Source organism: Balaenoptera musculus, chromosome 1 (genome assembly GCF_009873245.2).
Source record: "Balaenoptera musculus isolate JJ_BM4_2016_0621 chromosome 1, mBalMus1.pri.v3, whole genome shotgun sequence".
In the NCBI taxonomy this organism is placed as follows: Eukaryota; Metazoa; Chordata; class Mammalia; order Artiodactyla; family Balaenopteridae; genus Balaenoptera; species Balaenoptera musculus.
In genome coordinates, this window is record NC_045785.1 from 28,368,733 (window position 1) to 28,389,280 (window position 20,548).

At 34.5% G+C, this 20,548-nt stretch overlaps 1 protein-coding gene across 7 annotated transcripts in view; it reads left to right on the forward strand.

Annotated features, from left to right (window-relative positions):
* Positions 1 to 20,548, forward strand: part of ZMYM4 (zinc finger MYM-type containing 4) — a 180,207-nt gene that overhangs the window by 136,129 nt on the left and 23,530 nt on the right. For 6 of the 7 annotated variants that reach the window (XR_005021216.1, XM_036863374.1, XM_036863344.1 and 3 more), the window contains 13 exons: positions 221 to 336; positions 767 to 1,042; positions 1,216 to 1,366; positions 2,167 to 2,339; positions 3,123 to 3,273; positions 3,829 to 3,969; positions 4,302 to 4,339; positions 5,300 to 5,444; positions 8,253 to 8,371; positions 9,082 to 9,253; positions 12,210 to 12,263; positions 12,677 to 12,856; positions 13,274 to 13,368. Coding sequence is in view for 6 of the 7 variants with exons in the window: in XM_036863374.1 (XP_036719269.1) it covers positions 221 to 336; positions 767 to 1,042; positions 1,216 to 1,366; positions 2,167 to 2,339; positions 3,123 to 3,273; positions 3,829 to 3,969; positions 4,302 to 4,339; positions 5,300 to 5,444; positions 8,253 to 8,371; positions 9,082 to 9,253; positions 12,210 to 12,263; positions 12,677 to 12,856; positions 13,274 to 13,368 (1,811 nt within the window). In the remaining variant the exon portion in view is untranslated. The remainder of the gene's footprint in view (positions 1 to 220; positions 337 to 766; positions 1,043 to 1,215; positions 1,367 to 2,166; positions 2,340 to 3,122; positions 3,274 to 3,828; positions 3,970 to 4,301; positions 4,340 to 5,299; positions 5,445 to 8,252; positions 8,372 to 9,081; positions 9,254 to 12,209; positions 12,264 to 12,676; positions 12,857 to 13,273; positions 13,369 to 20,548) is intronic. The other variant, XM_036863364.1, reaches the window with a different exon arrangement.

Here is a 20,548-nt window from a genome sequence, read left to right on the forward strand (position 1 = left end):
TATTTTTTAGTTTCAGGGCGTAGACTGTGACAACTTTTAAATAAACAAATATTTTTAACGTTGTTAGTTTTTGTCTATATGTGAGGTAACTAAGTTTAATTTCAGTTCCTGCAACTTGACTTGGCCCTTGAATTTTCATGTATCATATAATACTTATTTTCTCATACATTTGTGTACATTTGTATGTATTACTCATTAGCTTTTATTTTGATTTGCTAAGGTGTACAAGTTCAGTGTAACAGTTGTAAAACCTCAGCAATCCCTCAGTATCACCTAGCCATGTCAGATGGAAGTATTCGCAACTTCTGCAGCTACAGTTGTGTGGTAGCTTTCCAGGTATGGCTTCAGGACTCTTCCTTTTCTCCAGTTAGTTGCCTGTGATAGTAAAGTAAACTTATTAGGTGGTTACTAAGTGCCTGGATTGCCTAAATTTCTATCTCAGTCTTGTTAAACTTGGGTTCTTTGGTCCATCCTATTTTTGGAGGCATGTTATTTAATTGCCTTCTGTGAAATTAAATGGTACTATTATTACCTAGATTATCTATTGGGAGGATATTATTTTTAAAGAATATTACTAAATTATTTCATTTTTTAATATAAATATCACTCCCCCCATTCAGCTATAAGCTGCTCAAAGGCAGGGATGTTTGCCTTTTCACAAATGTATGTTAAGTGCCTAGAACTGTGCTTGACATAGGTAGGTATTCAGTACCTTCTTGTTTGAACAAATGAGTAGATTGATCTTTTTGCTTGTTTCTTCTTTCAGAATTTGTTCAACAAACCAGCAGGAATGAATTCTTCAGTGGTGCCCTTGTCTCAGGGCCAAGTAATTGTAAGCATCCCTACAGGTTCAACAGTGTCAGCAGGAGGCAGTAACACCTCTGCTGTTTCTCCCACCTCCATCAGTAGCTCTGCTGCAGCTGGTCTCCAGCGTCTTGCTGCCCAATCCCAACATGTTGGGTTTGCACGAAGTGTTGTAAAACTCAAGTGTCAGCACTGTAACCGTCTCTTTGCCACAAAACCAGAACTTCTTGATTATAAGGTAGAGTATAGGAGCATGATAGAGGGTTTGAGTATAAACTGGTCAATCTGTAAACTTATTTTTGGCTTTTCACCTTTCAGAATTACACTATTTGTTTTGAAAATAAGAGGGATAAAGATTTCCACAAGATAAACCAAATGTTTAATTAGTACTTAATGATTATTTCTTTGCAGGGTAAAATGTTTCAGTTCTGTGGCAAAAATTGTTCTGATGAATATAAGAAAATAAATAATGTAATGGCAATGTGTGAATATTGTAAAATTGAGAAAATTGTAAAGGAGACTGTGCGATTCTCAGGTGCTGACAAGTCATTCTGTAGTGAAGGTAAAGATAGAAGATTATCTTACCTACTGAGCATGTTCGTTGTTTCAAAAGTAGTTGATGATTTAAGCTGTCACTATGTAAGTTTATTTTATCCTTTGTGTATAACACCAAAACCTTTTTGTTTTGTTTACACTTGGTTTGCTCTTTTCTGATCTAATTCTTCATATTATATAGATGTTAAAATGAAGAAAAATCTCCTCAATGTGTATAGCAAAAAATGGTGGTGATGTGAAAAACATTTAATGTTAGTTATTAGGTTGATAGGGATCCTTTAGTTCTTGTATTTATTTCTAAAGGGAACTGCTTAAATTTTGGTAGCATCCTAAGATAATACTTCTATTGTTTTAAACATCCATTATGTTTCTGAATATAAATGATCTGAATATGTGAATCACTGTCTTCCTTACTTAGATGACTATAAGGTTAGAATGTTTTGTTTTACTCTAAAACCATGCAGGATTAGCCTCCTAGACTAGTGGCTTTCAAATCTTTTGACCACAACACAAACCAGACATACATTTTACATTGTGACCCAGTGTATGTTCACATACCCAAATAAAACAAAAGTTTCATGAAACAAAACTGACTTTTACTATATATGATGCACTGTAGTATTTGCTCTGCTGTCTTACTTTGTTTAAAAAAAGAAAATGATAGTATTAATCCTCTAAATTGATCTGTTGATCTACTAATTGGTGAGAACCCAAATGTGCAAACTTTGTCGTAGGGCATTTAAATTAAAGATGTAGATACTTATTATTTCTCCCTAATGTTAATTTTATCTTCTCTGATTTTTTTAGGTTGCAAATTGCTTTATAAACATGACTTGGCAAAACGCTGGGGAAATCACTGTAAAATGTGCAGTTATTGTTTACAGACATCTCCCAAATTGGTACAGAATAATTTAGGGGGGAAAGTAGAAGAGTTTTGTTGTGAAGAGTGCATGTCCAAATATACAGTTCTATTCTATCAGGTAAATATAATTCACATTCCTGGGTTTTTCAAGTCAGGGCATATTTTTCCCTTCTTTTTTTCTTTCAAATAGTTTGAAGGGCAATTAATGATTTAAAACTTTTAAGTATTAAATGTATTCTGTTCTCCTCTAGTATTAATATAAGATTTAAAAAGGACTTTAATGTCACTGAAGTTACATTACTTTTGTTTTTAATTTCCTTGTAGAAGACATATCAGTCTTAAAACATTAAAATATTTAAAATTATAATTTTATTCATTTATTAACTAAAATGAATTGTGTTCTGACATCTTTAAGGAAGATCGGTCTATTTCCATTTCACTTTTTTAAAAATTACTATTTATTGGCGTCTATAATGTGACCTTTTTTAATGTTGTATAAAATAGTTGATAGATAAGTAATTATTTCCAAATTTAGGATCGTTAACCTTCATTTTTTAAAAAACTGAATTATAGTTGAGGTACGATATTATATAAGTTAACAGGTGTACAATATAGTGATTCACATTTTTTAAAGGTTATACTTCATTTATAGTTATTATAAAATATTGACTGTATTCCCTGTGTTGTACAATATATCCTTATAACTTATTTTATACATAATTGTTTGTACCTCTTAGTCCCCTACCTCTATATTGCCCCTCCCCCCAGGATAGTTAACCTTCATTTTTGTGATCTAAATTCTAAGTAAATTTCCTCACTTGTACCTGTGGCCTGCTTTTATTCCATCAGACCATAGACAGTTTGTTTTTTACTTCTTTACTATCTTCTGTTTCTTTTTCAGATGGCCAAATGTGATGGTTGTAAGCGACAGGGTAAGCTCAGTGAGTCCTTGAAATGGCGGGGAGAAATGAAACATTTCTGTAACCTGCTTTGTATCTTGATGTTCTGTAATCAGCAAAGTATGTGTGACCCACCTTCACAAAATAATGCAGGTAAAATTAAACTTTAGTCTTTGGTCAATGCCAGGGACTAACTACTGTTCTACAAGTTGAGAACTTTAAATAGTTGTCAATAATTTCATGAAACGTAAATTTCATTCTATTCAAATGACGTTAACATTTAGATCTCTTTTTGTTTAACACCTTAGATTAATGCCCTGTAAAAATGAGTTCTTTTAGTTTTCCCTGAGCACGTTGAGTCAAATAAACTCTGTAAGAACTTTATGGGAAAGAATAGCAGTTAATGTTTTATAATTGAAGATATACATCTTGACTTCCTTAGAAAAGGATTTGAGAGAAAGAACATAGAATCTAAATCACATAGCCTTTTAAATATACCACATGCATAGTTACGCAAGAGAAAGTACATGGAATACTTTTAAGGTTCACTAATTAAAAAACAGAAAAAAATCCAGTTAATCCTGAAGTGACACTTGGCTCCAACAGAATTTACTCTAACCTAAAAGCTTTGTTTAACCTCCTTGAAATGTTCTGTGTATGTGCATATAAATTACATGAGATTTTCTTATTTTTGTTTATTTTAATCAGCAAGTATTTCCATGGTGCCAGCTGCTTCAGCAGGGCCCCCATCTCAAAGAAAAGATTCAACTCCAGTTATAGCTAATGTAGTGTCATTAGCAAGTGCTCCTGCTGCTCAGCCCACAGTGAATTCTAACAGTGTCTTACAAGGTATGACTTGATTTGAAAGCATTTATCTAGCCTTTTTGAGGTTGAATATAGGGCTTCTCTACCTTTTTTTGTCAGTGTTCATTTTCATGTGTTTGTCGCATTCATGTTAGGAACGGTGGCTCACTATGTGCTGCTATGGCATTAAACAGTGTTTTTGTAGTTTCCAGATCTCTTTTTCTCATATTAGGCTTTAGCTGTTGCTCTTCCCCTGAATTAAAGTAAGATAATACATGTTTTTATTAAGAAACTTTGTGTTTATTTTCCAAATATCAGCTTTTAATACTAATGTTTAAATAATAAGATCCTACATTTTATGTTTTTATTTATATCAGGTGCAGTTCCAACAGTAACAGCGAAAATCATTGGGGATGTAAGTTTTATTATTTTTATTGGTATTGCCACTGTCTTTTCCCTTTTTATGCAGTATGAATATGTCTAAGCTCATTTTCCCTTCTTTATTTTTTGTTTGTTATATAAAACAAATTTCATGAGTTCAGGAACAGGATTTTCTGGTTATTTAGTTAGGTCTTTTATGTACTTGTATGTACTTTAATTTCTTTGAATGCTTGGTATCTCTATAATAGTAACTATATAATAGTTACTGAAGGTTTTTGTTTTTGTTATTTTTTAATTGTACAGAATTAAAGTAAATTGTACAGAATTCAGGCATAAAAGGTTTGGGGGGCATTTTGTAACGTAGTCAGATTGTAAATAAAGTACTTATAAAATATAGTTTATTTCCCACTCAGTGCAGATTGTGCTGTAAATAAGCATTCTTTTTTTTTTTTTTAAATTCAATATTTGTGTGCTTTGTCTCTTAAAATAAGAAAAAAATAAATAATGAGAAAAACTTATGACTAGAACAGTGGCATTTTTTAAGAGTTTCCTGGTCTCTGGGATAATTTTCATGTCATCTTTTTTCAGGTTACTTAAATGATCATAAGTGATCCTATTATTTCTAGTTATCTTGAAACTAATTCTTTTAAGACTTAACTCAGTCAAGAAACAACAGTTCTCATTTTAAGCTCAACCACCATTGTTATTGATCAACAGTATGTCACAATACAAACAGCATTTTTCTTGGTAAACAGAACTGGTAATTAGATATATTCAGGGTCAATATATAGTTATCAAAATATTCCTTTATTGCTATTGATATTTCAGGAATATTATATTCCTTACATATTTAGTTGAATATTTATATTCTGTGTCTTCCAAGTAATTCCAATATAGTATTTCTTTTGAAATTATAATATTTTGAAATATAATATTTATAATGTTTCTTGTAATTAATGATAAGCTTTTGGTTTCTGACTTATTTTTTTACTAGGCAAGTACACAAACAGATGCCCTCAAACTGCCACCTTCCCAGCCTCCAAGACTTTTGAAGAATAAAGCTTTATTGTGCAAACCCATCACGCAGACCAAGGCCACTTCTTGCAAACCACATACCCAAAACAAAGAATGCCAGACAGGTTTGTTCCTTGTGCTTTTCTTCATTTAATTTTTCCTAGGGGAAAGTAATGTGGGATTTGGTTACATTAATTAAGTGCCTTCTATTTCATAGGTGTTGTGTTTGGTTGCTTATATTCGCTGCCCAATTGAGTTCTCACGATGTCCCTGTGGGTTAGGTATTTTCATCAACTTAACAAGTTATGGCAAAGAGAAGGTAGTTGATAATACCATACTCTGAATGCTTCATTTAATTTCCTTATTTGTGATAGTGTAGTGTTATGGGGTAAGCATAGACTTTGGAATTATATAAACAGGGTCTTAGTTAAGAGGAACTATTGTTTTCCAGAGCACCCTTAAGTTTGAACTTTTCCACACTCTATTTCAAATCACGTCAGTTCCTTTGGGGAGAGCTTTAGGGCTTTCTTTTCTTATGAACTGCCTCTACCCTCTTTGAGCTACTACTTTTCTGAATGATGGGCATGGTGTCAGCTTCTGATCTTCTCAGCTTGCCTCTCCTAGCATGGAATCTCTGCCCTACAAGTGATCTGGGGTGAAGGTAGTTCGGACCCTAGTTTTCTTGGCCTGCTATTCCTGTAGTAGGTTTTCTCTTTGTGGGTGGTAGCTGTACTCACTAGGAAATTAACCTCTTTAACCTGGAGTTTGAGGGGATAAGAAATGACGGTGGCCTGTCCCTCCTGGTGAGATACAGTAACCCTTGATGGGAGCTGAAGGAAGAGGAGCCCATTCTTTCTGGTCCCACCCATTCCAGAGTGGAGTTTCTATCATACTGAGCTGGCTGAGGCAGGGATGTGGAGCAGGTAGTAGATCAAAAGTCATAGATGCCTACTGTTCTTAACTGTATTTAGTAGATTTTCTTGAATAAATATTTCTCCATTTGCTGTATGCCTTTAGGACAATTTCCAAAGAATTTAAATGGTTATTTTTTAGGTTTTCACCAGCTTTGCTTGTTTCCCTAGGGAATGGGTCTCTGGCATGCTGCCATCTGAAAATCTCAGAATTTTTAAAGTGGGAAGGAATCCTAGATTCTTAGATCTGGAAGGTTATCCTCTAGGCCAGTACTTCTCAAACATTAATATGCGTATGAATTATTTGGGAATGTTTCTGAGTGGATTCTGATTTAGTGGTGCTGTGGTTTTGCATCTTTTAGGTTCCCGGGTAATGTCAGGGCTGCTGATCCAGGGGTCATGTTGAGTAGCAAGGCTGTAGATGACTTAGTCCTGTATTGTTTTGTATCAATAGTGACTTTATAAAAAATTTATTTTTTTTAATATTTTTTTTATTTATCATTTTTTTTACAGTAGGTCCTCATTATCTGTTTTAAATATAGCAGTGTGTACATGTCAATCCCAAAACAGTGACAATTTAGCATTATGTAGCTTGGTTATCAGACATCTCTAATCAGATAACTTTTTTTTTATGTCCACTGCTTCATGGTAAAATTGATCCCATATTATTTCCCACTTCTAACCCTAGTCAAATTGTCAGCTTTTCACTTCTTTTTACTAGCATTACCTTTCTCTTACATTAATGATTTTACAGTTATCTAACATATTTTTATGGCCTACAGAAAAGACTCTGTAGATACTTGTTAAATAATTGAATGACTTCTACCTCCATCCTTCCCACTTTTTCCCTACTCATGTTTAAGTTAGTTCCCAAAGTTCTGTTTCCTTTTTTTTAAAATATCTTAGAACCTCTGCTGTGTATACGATTTTTTTTTCCTGTAGGTATCATAACCACCCTAGTTCAGGCCCTCATCATCTTAGCTCTATATATTGTAGTTGCCTCCCACTTTGTATACTTTTTATTCCACGTGAAGATGGCAGCCAAATTAATCTTTTTAAAGCCATTTTCATCACATTACTTTGTGCTAACCAATATGTAGTAGTTCCCCACTGTCTAATGATTTTAAATGTGTATTATAGCCTCACAAAAATGGCCCTTCTACCTATTCAGTCTCCTCTTTAACATACACTACTTATTCATGTTAAGTTTTCTATACCTTTCTTCTAAGATAACTGTTCCATTCATCCATCCAAATTATATCCTTCATTCATCTTATCCTCGTATCATTGATAATTATTGTGTTGCCGACTTTTTTTAGTGCTGTTATACTCAAGCCTTGCTATTTCTCCTTTCTGTGAATTCCTAGTATCATAGATACTTCTTTTTTTTTAATTTAATTTTATTTATTTGGTTGTACCAGGTCTTAGTTGCAGCATGCATGTGGGATCCAGTTTCCTGACCAGGGATAAAACCCAGGCCCCCTGCATTGGGAGCACAGAGTCTTACCACTGTGCCATCAGGGAAGTCCTTCATAGATACTTGTCTTGAACTGTAAATGTCCACATGCTTTAAAAAATTTTTTTAATTAAAATTACACTTCTTTTGAATTATAAGTCTTCATATGCCTAAAAAAAATTTTTAAATTAAAATGTCGTTTCTGGGCTTCCCTGGTGACGCAGTGGTTAAGAATCCGCCTGCCAATGCAGGGGACACGGGTTCGAGCCCTGGTCTGGGAAGATCCCACATGCCGCGGAGCAACTAAGCCCGTGAGCCACAACTGCTGAGCCTGCGCGTCTGGAGCCTGTGTTCCCGCAACAAGAGAGGCCGCGACAGTGAGAGGCCCGTGCACCGCAATGAAGAGTGGCCCCCACTTGCCACAACTAGAGAAAGCCCTCGCACAGAAACGAAGACCCAACACAGCCATAAATAAATAAATAAATAAATAAATAAATAAATTAAAAAAAAAATGTCGTTTCTAACCCTCTTTGTTTTTTTGTGGGTTTTTTTTTTTCTTCCATTAGAAGACACTCCAACTCAGCCCCAGGTTATTGTGGTGCCAGTTCCAGTACCAGTGTTCGTACCTATACCTCTTCATCTTTATACTCAGTATGCCCCAGTCCCATTTGGAATTCCAGTTCCAGTGAGTAATCATTTAGAGGTTAAGGCTAATTTAGTATGCATTTTTCTCAATTAAGATTTGACAGGTCCATAAAAAAACTTTTTACTTGTTGGTAAAATATACCTGACTCTGGTTGGCTATTAATCATACTGTTATATTACTTAAATATGGAATATATAAAGGACTGCTTCTATTTGTACCCTACCTTGTCAGAGGAGGTTATGATTTAGCTTTTTAAAAACATTTTAAACACAAAAGACCATTAACATAGAAAAAGATCAGAAATGGTGTGTGACTGTTAGAATCCTAGATTGTAGCAAGAATGAAAAGAGGAATACTATGATTTACAGGATTCTGACTTTTCGTTAAAGAAAAATGTATTCATTTTTTATTGGAAATATATATTTTCTCGGTACTGAATTCTTAAGAGAAACACTTGTGTGAAAATATTAAGCAAGAAATATAGTCAAAAACAAAACAAAAATTCATTACTTAATTATTCTTTTAGATGATTCAGAGACACGTTTTGTTAAGTGTCCAGAAAAGCACTTACTGAATTTCTATTTAAATGGCTGCAGTCTTATTAAAACAAACTAGCAAGACTATTTTAATCATTAGCAATTGAAATATCTTGAATTTGTTTATTAATAATTTTTATATTTAAATGATCTCACAAATAATAGTTTTGATGGTCGACCAAGAAACTCTTCAGTCTATCCTTGGTCTTTCAGATGCCTGTCCCTATGCTTATTCCATCCTCAATGGATAATGAAGATAAAGTCACCGAGAGTATTGAAGACATTAAGGAAAAACTTCCCTCACATCCTTTTGAAGCTGATCTCCTTGAGATGGCAGAAATGATTGCAGAAGATGAAGAGAAGGAGAAGACTCTATCTCAGGGAGGTTGGTATAATTTTAAAGTAAAAAAAGAAAAACACACCTACAAATTTTCAGGTAGCTCATGTAATTTTAAGTATTAGGCAGTCAAGGAGTTTCTAAAAGCTTTATTTGTTTTTAAATATGAAGTCTATGGGCTTGTTAAACTTGTTGATAACTCTGGAGCTCTATCCTGTTTATGAAAGAAACTGAATTTCGATACGGTTTCTAGTTCTTAATGATTCCAGAAAAATAGCCTATAAATCCATGTTTCATGATCATGTTCTGGTTTTATCCCCTGCAGTCAAAGCCATGGTCCCCAGATAAAAATTACTGTTGTAAAATAATCAGCATGTTGGTAGAAGGTAAAAAGAATTTTAGGGTGGAAAACCATTTGGTTCAAAATAACCTATAGATAAATCCCATTTTATGAGTGTAGAATAATGATAATAACAGTAGTTAACATTTATGTGCTTGCCATACTCTAGGCATTGTCCTAAATGCACCGTGTGCATCACCTCATTTAATCTTCACAACAACCCTATGCGTGAGGTACTGTTTACTTTAGATTCCTCTTTTGGAAAATAGGCTTGCCATGGTTATGAAATCAGGAAATAATGGAATCAGAAGTTGAATCCAGGTTTGTCTGACTACAAAGAAAGGATTTTAACCAGAACTCAGTAGTATAAATTCCAGAACGGTTTCCAGCCTTAATTTGCACCGCCTTGATTTTTGGATATAAGAAGAGATATAAGAAGAGATAAAGGAAATGGTGTTAAAGGTAGTTGAAATGTATAGGTGAATTTTTGCAATGGCCTTCTTTTTTTTTTTTTTTAATTTTATTTTATTTTTGGCTGCATTGGGTCTTCATTGCTGCACGCGGGCTTTCTCTAGTTGTGGTGAGCAGGAGCTACTCTTCGTTGCGGTGCACGGGCTTCTCCCTGCGGTGGCTTCTCTTGTTGCAGAGCACAGTCTCTAGGTGCACAGGCTTCCGTAGTTGTGGCTCGTGGGTTCTAGAGCACAGGCTCAGTAGTTGTGGTGCATGGGCTTAGTTGCTTTGCAGCATGTGGGATCTTCCCAGACCAGGGCTCGAACTTGTGTCCCCTCCATTGGCAGGCGGGTTCATAACCACTGTTGTACTAGGGAAGCCCACAGTGGCCTTTTCATATATCATTGATGAACCAAGAAAATTACTCTTCCCTGACAATTTGTTTTTTCTGTGATGGTTTTTATGAAGCTAGCCACTGGGTTCTGATTTTGCGTAATACATTCTAGCTGGTTTTCTGAACACTACAGCATTTGAAAAAACTACTGTCAACTTTTCTGTTGTGTTGCCAGTACGTTTTTAAATCAGATATACTCTGAGAGATGGGTACAAAGCTTTTTGTTATTATCCCAAAGTTTCTGGTCTCATTTTGCTCTTTGGTGTATAATCTCAATTCTGACCCATTTATATGTGGATTTTAAAGTCTTAGAATATTGCCCTTGGGCTTTCCTGGTGGCACAGCGGTTAAGAATCCGCCTGCCAATGCAGGGGACACGGGTTCAAGCCCTGGTCCACGAAGATCCCACGTGCCGCAGAGCAACTAAGCCCATGCACCACAACTACTGAGTCTACGCTCTAGAGCCTGCAAGCCACAACTACTGAAGCCCGCGCTCTGCAACAAGAGAAGCCACTGCAACAAGAATCCCGCGCACCGCAACGAAGAGTAGCTCCCGCTGGCCGCAACTAGAGAAAGCCCATGCGCAACAATGAAGACCCAATGCAGCCATAAATAAATAAATAAATAAATATATTAAAAAAAAGAGTATTGCACCCATGCTTGATCTTCTAATTTCTGATACTTATTTTGCAAGTTCCAGCAATTCCTGATGAGAAACCTCATTTTAAGTTGGCTTCTCCATTCACTTTAATAGTCAGCATTTATCAAATGTTTCCTCTATACAAATATTGTGACTTTGCCTTTGTCTACAGTTGAGTCAAACAGAAAAACTTTAAAGACTTAGCTTCAAGACAGATAGTTTTAATCATCATAGTGTAAGTAAAATCAAATGGTTTAGAAATATAAAGGGGGGAGAAATTAATTCCAACTGAAAGGATCTGGCTCATTTATCTTTGATTTCAGGGAAAAGAGACAATTTTCCTTGGTTTTTAAAAAAATCTTTTTTTTTTTAATACTTTAAATCTTTAAACTCTTTACTTTTTTCTTCATCCTTTTTTTTTTTTTTTTTTTCTTGGCCACATTGTGCAGCTTGTGGGATCTTAGCTCCCTGACCAGGGATTGAACCTGGACTCCAGCAGTGAAAGTTCCGGGTCCTAACCACTGGACCACCAGGGAATTCCCTAAACTCTTTACTTTTAAAGTAGTTTATAGGGACTTCCCTGGCGGTCCAGTGGTTAAGACTCTGCGCTTCCACTGCAGAGGGCACTCGTTCGATTCCTGGTCGGGGAACCAAGATCCCGCATGCTGCATGGTGTGGCCCAAAAAAAAAAAAAAAAAAAAAAATTAAAGTAGTTTATAATTGATAGAACTTTGTTCTGTTTAGTTCCATGCGCTGATTGCTCATGTGTTTATATTCTAAGTCTGTTGGCTTTCCACTGCATGGTAAAGCATATTTTATTTAGGGAAGGAAAAAGCAATTTAAAACAGATTTGTCAACCTGTGAGTAAATCAGTATTGTGTGTGTGTGTCTGTTGTGGTTAAAAAAAATAAAAAGAATTTCAGATAGCACAGAATCCAAAATAAAGGTCTCTCTTGCCATGACTTCTTTCATACTGCTTGGTATCTAGAAGTGTAACCACTGTTATCAATTGTAATTTAACTATTTATCACTAATGCCTGACTTTTATTAATGAATCATTCTTTTCTGCCTATAAAGGCTATTTACGTAGAACCTCCCTAGTGCAGTCATTTCATTTGAGATGCAGTTTGTTTTTGTATACATATAAATTGACTTATTATGTGCTTTTCTTTTTCTTTAGGATCCCAAACTTCTGAACAGGAGCTCTTTCTAGACACCAAGATATTTGAAAAAGGTTTGTAATTGTAAATGTATTTTGAATCTTAGAAATATTATCCTCTGTTAGTGATACAAACCCATAAAGTATTAGCATCCTTGGATTTAATATTTGCAATTTTAACTGTTTGTAGGGGGCACCAGACATCTATGATTTTGTGCTAATTTGTAAAGAGACTAATAAAAGCTACCTCAGATATTGGTTTTAAGGATTAATTGAAATAATACTCTAAAGTGTATACCAAGAATATAAATCTGTTTAAATCAGTTCTGTGATATTGGTGAACAAGTTACTTCATTCTTGAGTGTACCTATGGAATTGTCCAGCAACCATACCTGACTTTTTGGTATTTAGGGTTTCAGAGAGGTTTCTGAGTATGTCAAGCGTCTTATCTCATTTTGAGGGCTTGTTTGTTTTTCTGTATATTTCAGACCAAGGAAGTACTTACAGTGGTGATCTTGAATCAGAGGCAGTATCTACTCCACATAGCTGGGAGGAAGAATTAAATCATTATGCCTTAAAGTCAAATACTGTGCAAGAGGCTGATTTAGAAGTGAAGCAGTTCTCAAAAGGGGAAACTGAACAGGATCTGGAAGCAGATTTTCCATCAGGTTTGTGCAGTGTAACCTGTCTGTTGAAAGTCCTTTATTAGAAGATTGGTACAACTCTGAATTGGCATAATGAAGCAGTTATAATGTATGATAACTATCTAGGGCACAAATGGTCCCTGCCTTTGAAGGTATTAATTCATACCATATTGTTCTTTATAAGGGGTTAATTTGTTTTTGTTGTTGTTGTTTTTAAGTTTCCCACAGTAATCATATAGGGGGTTTTCTTGATTGTTAATAAAGTTTTTATACATGCTGTATCTCCTTGTTTTCTTATGTATATAAGTAAAGTCCATATTTTATCATAAACAAAATAATGAATATAGTGATGATTACCTGATATTTCCTCCTTCACCCTAAGTGTTTATTTAAGTCTGTGAGTGATTTATCTCACATTAGGCTTTCTCTTGGTTATCGTAGAATCCTTTGACCCACTGAATAAAGGACAGGGAATTCAGGCACGTTCCCGAACAAGAAGACGACACAGAGATGGCTTCCCCCAGCCCAGACGAAGAGTAAGCAGTAGCTTAATTTTTCTAGCATTTTCTTTTCTTTGTTGTTTTCCAACCTTGTATTTTTGTGCTTTTGTTTTTGTTTTTTTGAAGTCAAAAACCGTATCTTTTATTTTATATTTCTTCAGGAGGGACTTTTTATTTTGTGTCTATAATCAAAGGATTTTTCTGTTTGTTTTTTATAATCGTTACACACTTTCCTCTTTTTTAAAGTCTCTAAATTTAGCTTTTTAAACATAATAATGAGGTTCACTGTTTTATGTAGTATAGTTATAATAGTGAAGTTCACAAGAATGTTTTTCATGTTGACAGGGCTTTCCAATACCAAAATTAAAAGAATAATAGTCTTCTTTTTAAAATTAGCTCTATTGAGTTAGTTACATTTAAAAATTCATAAATTAAAAAAAATCATAAATTTTAAGCGTACAATTTGATGGGCTTTGATAAACGTATTCGGTATGTAACTACCACCACAATCATAACACTTTTCTCGTTCCAAAAAGTTGCCTTGTTACTGTTGCCAGTCAGTCTTCATCTCCAGCTCCTGACAACCACTGATCTGCTTTGCAGATTGATGCAAAATTGTACTGCTTTGCCTTTTCTAAAATTTCATATAAATGGAATCATATAATTTCTATTCTTCTGTGTTTGAATTCCTTCAATTAGCATAATGTTTTTGAGATTCATCCATATTGTTTCATGAATTACTAGTTCATTCCTTTTTACTTCTGAGCATTTCATTTCATGGATAAACCACAGTTTATATAGTTGTTTAACAGCTGATGGAAATTTAGGTTATTTCCAGTTTTGAGCATTTTAAATAAAGCTGCTGTGAACATTCTAGTATAAATCTTTGTGAAGAATGTATGTTTTCATTTGGGGAAAAAATATCTAGGGGTGGAATTGCTAGGTCTTATGTGTATTTTTAACTTTGTAAGAAAGCTGCCAAAATGTGTTCCAAAGTTGATGTACTATTTTGAATTCCCACCAGCAGTCTGTGAGTTCTATCTGCTCCATGACTTAAAACACTTGGTATTGTCAATTTGTAATTTTAGCCATTCTAGTAAATGTGTAGTGGTATTAATTTATGACTTTAATATGTATTTTCCTTATGACTAATATGTGGGCATCTTTTCAAATGTATATTTGCTCTTTGTATATCTTTGATGTAGTGTGTATTCAGAACTATTGCACATTTTTTAAATTGGGTTAGTTGTCATTGAGTTGTGTTTTTTATTACGGATATAATTCTTTTATCGAATATGACTTTTCCTTCTATTCTGTGACTTCATTTTTATTTTCTTAATAGTGAAAAACGACTTCTTCCCTATTTCCATGGTTCATTTATTTATTTTCTTCCAGTTTTATTGAGATATAATTGACATAACAGCACTAAGTTTAAGGTGTAGAGCATAATGATTTGACTTACGTACATCATGAAATGATCACCACAGTAAGATAGTAAACATTCATCATCTCATATAGATAAAAAATTAAAGAAACTAAAAAAATTTTTTTTCTTACTATGAGAACTCTTAGGATTTACTCTCTTCACAACTTGCATATATAGCACAGAGCAGTGTTCATTATGTATATCATGTTGCACATTATACCCCTAGTACTTACTTAAACTGGAAATTTGCACCTTTTGACTACCTTCATCCAGTCTCCCTCCCCCTAGTCCCTGCTTCTGGTAGCCACAAATCTGATCTCTTTTTCTAAGAATTTGTTTGTTTGTTTTTGAAATATAATTGACCTACAATACTATGTTAGTTCTTGGAGCACAACATACTGATTCAACATTTCTACATATTTCAAAATGTTCACTAGGATAAGTCTGGTTACAATATGTCAACATACAAAGATAATACATAATTATAATTGTGTGATTGTATTCCCACTATACATTTCATAACATAACCATGACTCATTTACTTTGTGACTGGAAGTTTGTACTTCTTAATCTCCCTCACCTATGTCTCTCATCTCCCCAACCGCCTCCCCTGTGAGAACCACTTGTTTATTCTCTGTATCTATAATTCTGTTTCTGTTTTATTATGTTTGTTCATTTGTTTTTTAGATTCCAGATATAAGTGAAATCATATAGTATTTGTCTTTCTCTGTCTGATTTGTTTCACTTACTGTAATACCCTCTAGATCCATCCCTGCTGTCACAAATGGCAAGATTTCATTCTTTTTTGTGGTTGAGTAATCATTCCATTGTATGTAACTGTGTGTGTGTGTGTGTGTGTGTGTGTGTGTGTGTGTTTACCACATCTTTTTTATTCATTCATCTAGGACACTTAGGTTGTTTCCATATCTTGGCTGTTGTCAATAATGCTGCAGTGGACTTAGGGGTGCATATATATCTTTTTGAATTAGTGTTTTTGTTTTCTTTGGGTAAAAAATACCCAGAAGTGGAATTGCTGGAAAAAAAAGGTAGTTCTATGTTTAATTTTTGGGGAAGTGCCATACTGTTTTCCACAAAGGCTGCACCAATTTACATTCCCACCAACAGTGCATGAGGGTTCCCCTTTTTACACATCGTCGCCAACACTTGCTATCTCTTGTCCCTTTCATTGTAGTCATTCTGACAGGTGTGAGGTGATATTTCATTGTGGTTTTGACTTGCATTTCCCTGATGATTAGTGATGTGGAGCATCTTTCCGTGTGTCTGTTGGCAATCTGTATGTCCCTTTTGGGAAAATGGCTATTCAGATCCTCTGCCCGTTTTTTAATTCCATTTTTTGTTTGTTTGTTTGTTGGATATTGAGTTCTTTATACATTTTGGATATTAACCTCTTTCCAGATATATAATTTGGAAATATCCTTTCCCATTCAGTAGGTTGCCTTTACATTTTGTTAAGGGTTTCCTTTGCTATGCAAAATCTTTTTAGTTTGATGTGGTCCCATTTGTTTATTTTTGCTTTGGTTGTCTTTACCTGAGGGGACAGACCCAAAAAATTTTACTAAAACCGATGTCAAAGTTTCCTGCCTGTGTTTTCCTCTAGGACTTTCATGGTTTTAGGTCTTACATTTAAGTCTTTAATCCATTTTCAGTTTAATTTTGTATATGGTATGAAAAAGTGGTCCAGTTTCATTCTTTTCCATGTAGCTGTCCACTTTTCGCAATGCCATTTACTGAAGAGTCAGTCTTTTCTTCATTGTACAATATAGTCTTGCCTCTTTTGTCATAGATTAATTGACCATATAAGCATAGGTTTGTCTGGGCTATCTATTCTGTTCCATTGATCTGTGTGTATGTTTTTGTGCCACTACCATACTGTTTTGATTACTGTAGTTTTTAGCATAGTTTGAAATCAGGGAGTATGATACCTCCAGCTTTGTTCTCTTTACTCAAGATTGTTTTGGCTGTTATGGGTGTTCTGTGTTTCCTAATGAATTTTAGAATTATTTGTTCTAGTTCTGTGAAAAATGCCAGTGGTATTTTGATTTTATTTTATTTTATTTTATTTTATTTTATTTTTTAATTAATTAATTAATTTATTTTTGGCTGTGTTGGGTCTTCGTTTCTGTGTGAGGGCTTTCTCTAGTTGTGGCAAGTGGGGGCCACTCTTCATTGCGGTGCGCGCGTCTCTCACTATCGCGGCCTCTCTTGCTGCGGAGCACAGGCTCCAGATGCGCAGGCTCAGTAGTTGTGGCTCACGGGCTTAGTTGCTCCGCGGCATGTGGGATCCTCCCAGACCAGGGCTCGAGCCTGTGTCCCCTGCATTGGCAGGCAGACTCTCAACCACTGCGCCACCAGGGAAGCCCAGTATTTTGATTTTATTGCGTTGAATCTGTAGTTTGCCTTGGGTAGTATGGTTATTTTGACAATATTCTTCTAATTCACGAGAGTGGTATATTTTTCCATTTGTTTGTTTAATCTTCAGTTTCCTTCATCATTGTCTTATAGTTTTCTGAGTCAGGTCTTTTACCTCCTTCATTAGATTTATTCCTAGGTATTTTATTCTTTTTGATGCGATTGTAAACAGGATTGTTTTTAAAATTTCTCTGACAGTTTGTTGTTAGTGTATAGAAATGCAACAGATATTGTATATTTTGTATCATGCAACTTTACTGAATTCATTGGTGAGTTCTCATAACTTTTTGGTGGTGTCTTTAGGATTTTCTATGTATAGTATGGTGTTATCTGCAAACAGTGACAGTTTTCTTCTTCCTTTCCAATTTGGATTCCTTTTATTTCTTTTTCTTCTCTGATTGCTGTGGCTGGGACTTCCAATACCGTGTTGAATAAAAGTGGCAGAATGGGCATCCTTGTCTTATTCCTGATCTTAGAGGAAATTGTTTCAGTTTTTCGTCATTTGATATGATGTTAGCTGTGGGTCTGTCATATATGGCCTTTATTACATTAGGGTATGTTCCCGCTATAACCATTTTGTGGAGAATTTTTATCATAAATGAATGTTGAATTTTGTCAAAGGCTTTTTTTGCATCTGTTGAGATGATCATATGACTTTTATACTTCATTTGGTTAATGTGGTGTATCACATTGGTTTGCAAATACCAAATTATTCTTTGCATCCCTGGGATAAATCCCACTTGCTCATGGTATGTGATCCTTGTAATGTATTGTTGAATTTGGTATGCTAATATTTTGTTGAGGATTTTTGTATGTATGTTCATCAGTGATATTGGCCTGTAATTGTCTTCTTTTATGGCCGTCTGCTTTTGGTATCAGGGTGATACTGGCCTCGTAGAATGAATTCATAAGTGTTGCTTCCTCTGCTATTTTTTGTAATAGTTTGAGAAGGATAGGTGTTAACTCTTCTCTAAATGTTTGGTCGACTTCATCTGTGAAGCTGTCTGGTCTTAGACTTTTGTTTGTTGGGAGTTTTATGATTACTGATTCAATTTCATTACTAGTAATTGGTCTGTTCATATTTTCTGTGTATTTCTGAGTCAGTCTTAGGAGAGTGTACATTTCTAAAAATTTGTCCATTTCTTCTAAGTGGTTCTTTTGGTGTATAATTGTTCATAGTAATCTCTTAAGATCCTTTATATTTCTGTGTTGTTTGTTGTAACTTCTCTCTTCTCATTTTTTTAAAAATTTATTTGTACCTTTCTTTTTTTCTTGATGAGTCCAGCTGAAGGTTTATCCACTTTGCTTATCTTTTAAAAAGATCAGCTCTTGATTTCATTGATCTTTTCTATTGCTTTTTAGTCTCTAGTTTATTTTTGCTCTGATCTTTATGATTTCTTTCCTTTACCAACTTTCGGTTTTATTTTTCTTTTTCTAGTTCCCTTAGGGTATAAGGTTAGGTTGTTTATTTGAGATTTTTCTTGTTTCCTTAAGTAGGCTTGTCACTATAAACTTACCTCTTAGAACTGCTTTTGCTGTATCCCATAGATTTTGGATAATTGTGTTCATTTTCATTTGTCTCCAGGTATATCTTGATTTCCTCTTTAATTTCTTTGGTGACCCATTGGTTGTTTAGTAACATATTGTTTAGTCTTCTGTGCTGTGTGTTTTTTACAGTTTTTTCATGTATTTGGTTTTTAGTCTCATAGCATTGTGGTTGGAAAAGATGCTACTCTTCTTAAATTTACTGAGACTTGTTTTGTGGCCTAGCAAGTGATCTAGAGAATGTTCCATGTGAACTTGAAAAGAATGTGTGTTCTGCTGCTTTTGGGTGAAATATTATATATATATACAAACATATGTGTGTGTGTGTGTTTATTCTGTATATAGCTATTAAATCCATCTCTTGTAATGTGTCATTTATGGCTGGTGTTTCATTACTTATTTTCCTTATTTATCATCTGTCCATTGATGTAAGCAAGGTTTTAAAGTCCCCTACTCTTGTTGTGTTACTGTCCATTTCTCCCTTTATATCTGTCAATGTTTGCTGTATGTATTTAGGTGCACCTTTCCTATCCTCTCACATTCAGTCTTTGTGTGCCTTTAGATTTGATGTGAGTCTCTTTTATGCAGCACTATGGGTCTTGTTTTTGTATCCATTTAGTCACCCTGTGTCTTTTTATTGGAGCATTTAGTCCATTTACATGTAAAGTAATTATTGATAGGTATGTACTTATTGCCATTTTGTTAATTGTTTTGTGGTTGTTTTTGTAGCTCTTTTTTGTTCCTCCTTGTTTTGCTCTCATCCCCTGTGATTTGATGACTATCTTTAGTGTTATTTTGGGGTTCCTTTCTTTTTGTGTCTGTATCTATTACTGATTTTTGGTTTGTTGTTACCATGAGGTTTATGTATACCAGTCTATTTATGTTTTACATGATTATTTTAAGTGCTGATCTCTTAATTTTGAATACATTTTACCAACCCTGAATTTTTACCCTCCCCACATTTAATGTTTCTGACATATTTTACGTTTTTTGGTTTGTGTATTCATTACTACTTATTATGGATATAGATAATTTTACTACTTTTGTCTTAATCTTTCTAGTAGATAGTACTGATCTACCATCTTTACTGTATGTTTGTCTTTACCAGTGAAATATTTCCTTTTTTAATTTTCGTTTTTCTAGTTGTTACTTTTTCTTTTCTGCTTAGAGAATTCCCTTTAACATTTCTTATAAAGCCGGTTTTATTGTACTGAATTTTTTTAGCTTTGCTTGTCTGTAAAAAACTCTTAATCTCTCTATCAAATCTGAATGAAAGGCTTGCTGGGTATAGTATTCTTCGTTGTAGGTTTTTTCCCTTTCATCACTTTACATATATGGTGCCAGTCCCTTCTGGCCTGCAGAATTTCTGCTGAAAAGTCAGCTGATAGCCTTATGGGATTTTCCTTTAATGTAACTAGTTGCTTTTCCTTTGATGCTTTTAAATTCTCTCTTTATCCTTAATGTTTGCTATTTTAATTATAATGTGTCTTTGAGCGGAAATCTTTGGATTGAGTCTGTTTGGGACTTTCTGTACTTCTTGGACTTGGATGTCTGGTTCCTTTCCCAGATTAGGGATGTTTCCAGCTATTATGTCTTCAAATACGTCCTCTGCTCCTTCCGTGCTCTCTTCTTCCAGGACCTCTACAATGCAAATGTTAGTACACTTGAAGTTGTCTCAGAGTTCTCTTAAACTGTCCTCATTATTTAAAATTCTTTTTGTTTTTTCTCTTCAGTTTGAGTGATTTTGACTACACTGTCTTCCAGTTTGCTGATCTGTTCCTCTGTATCAGCTAACCTACTGTTAATTCCTTTTAT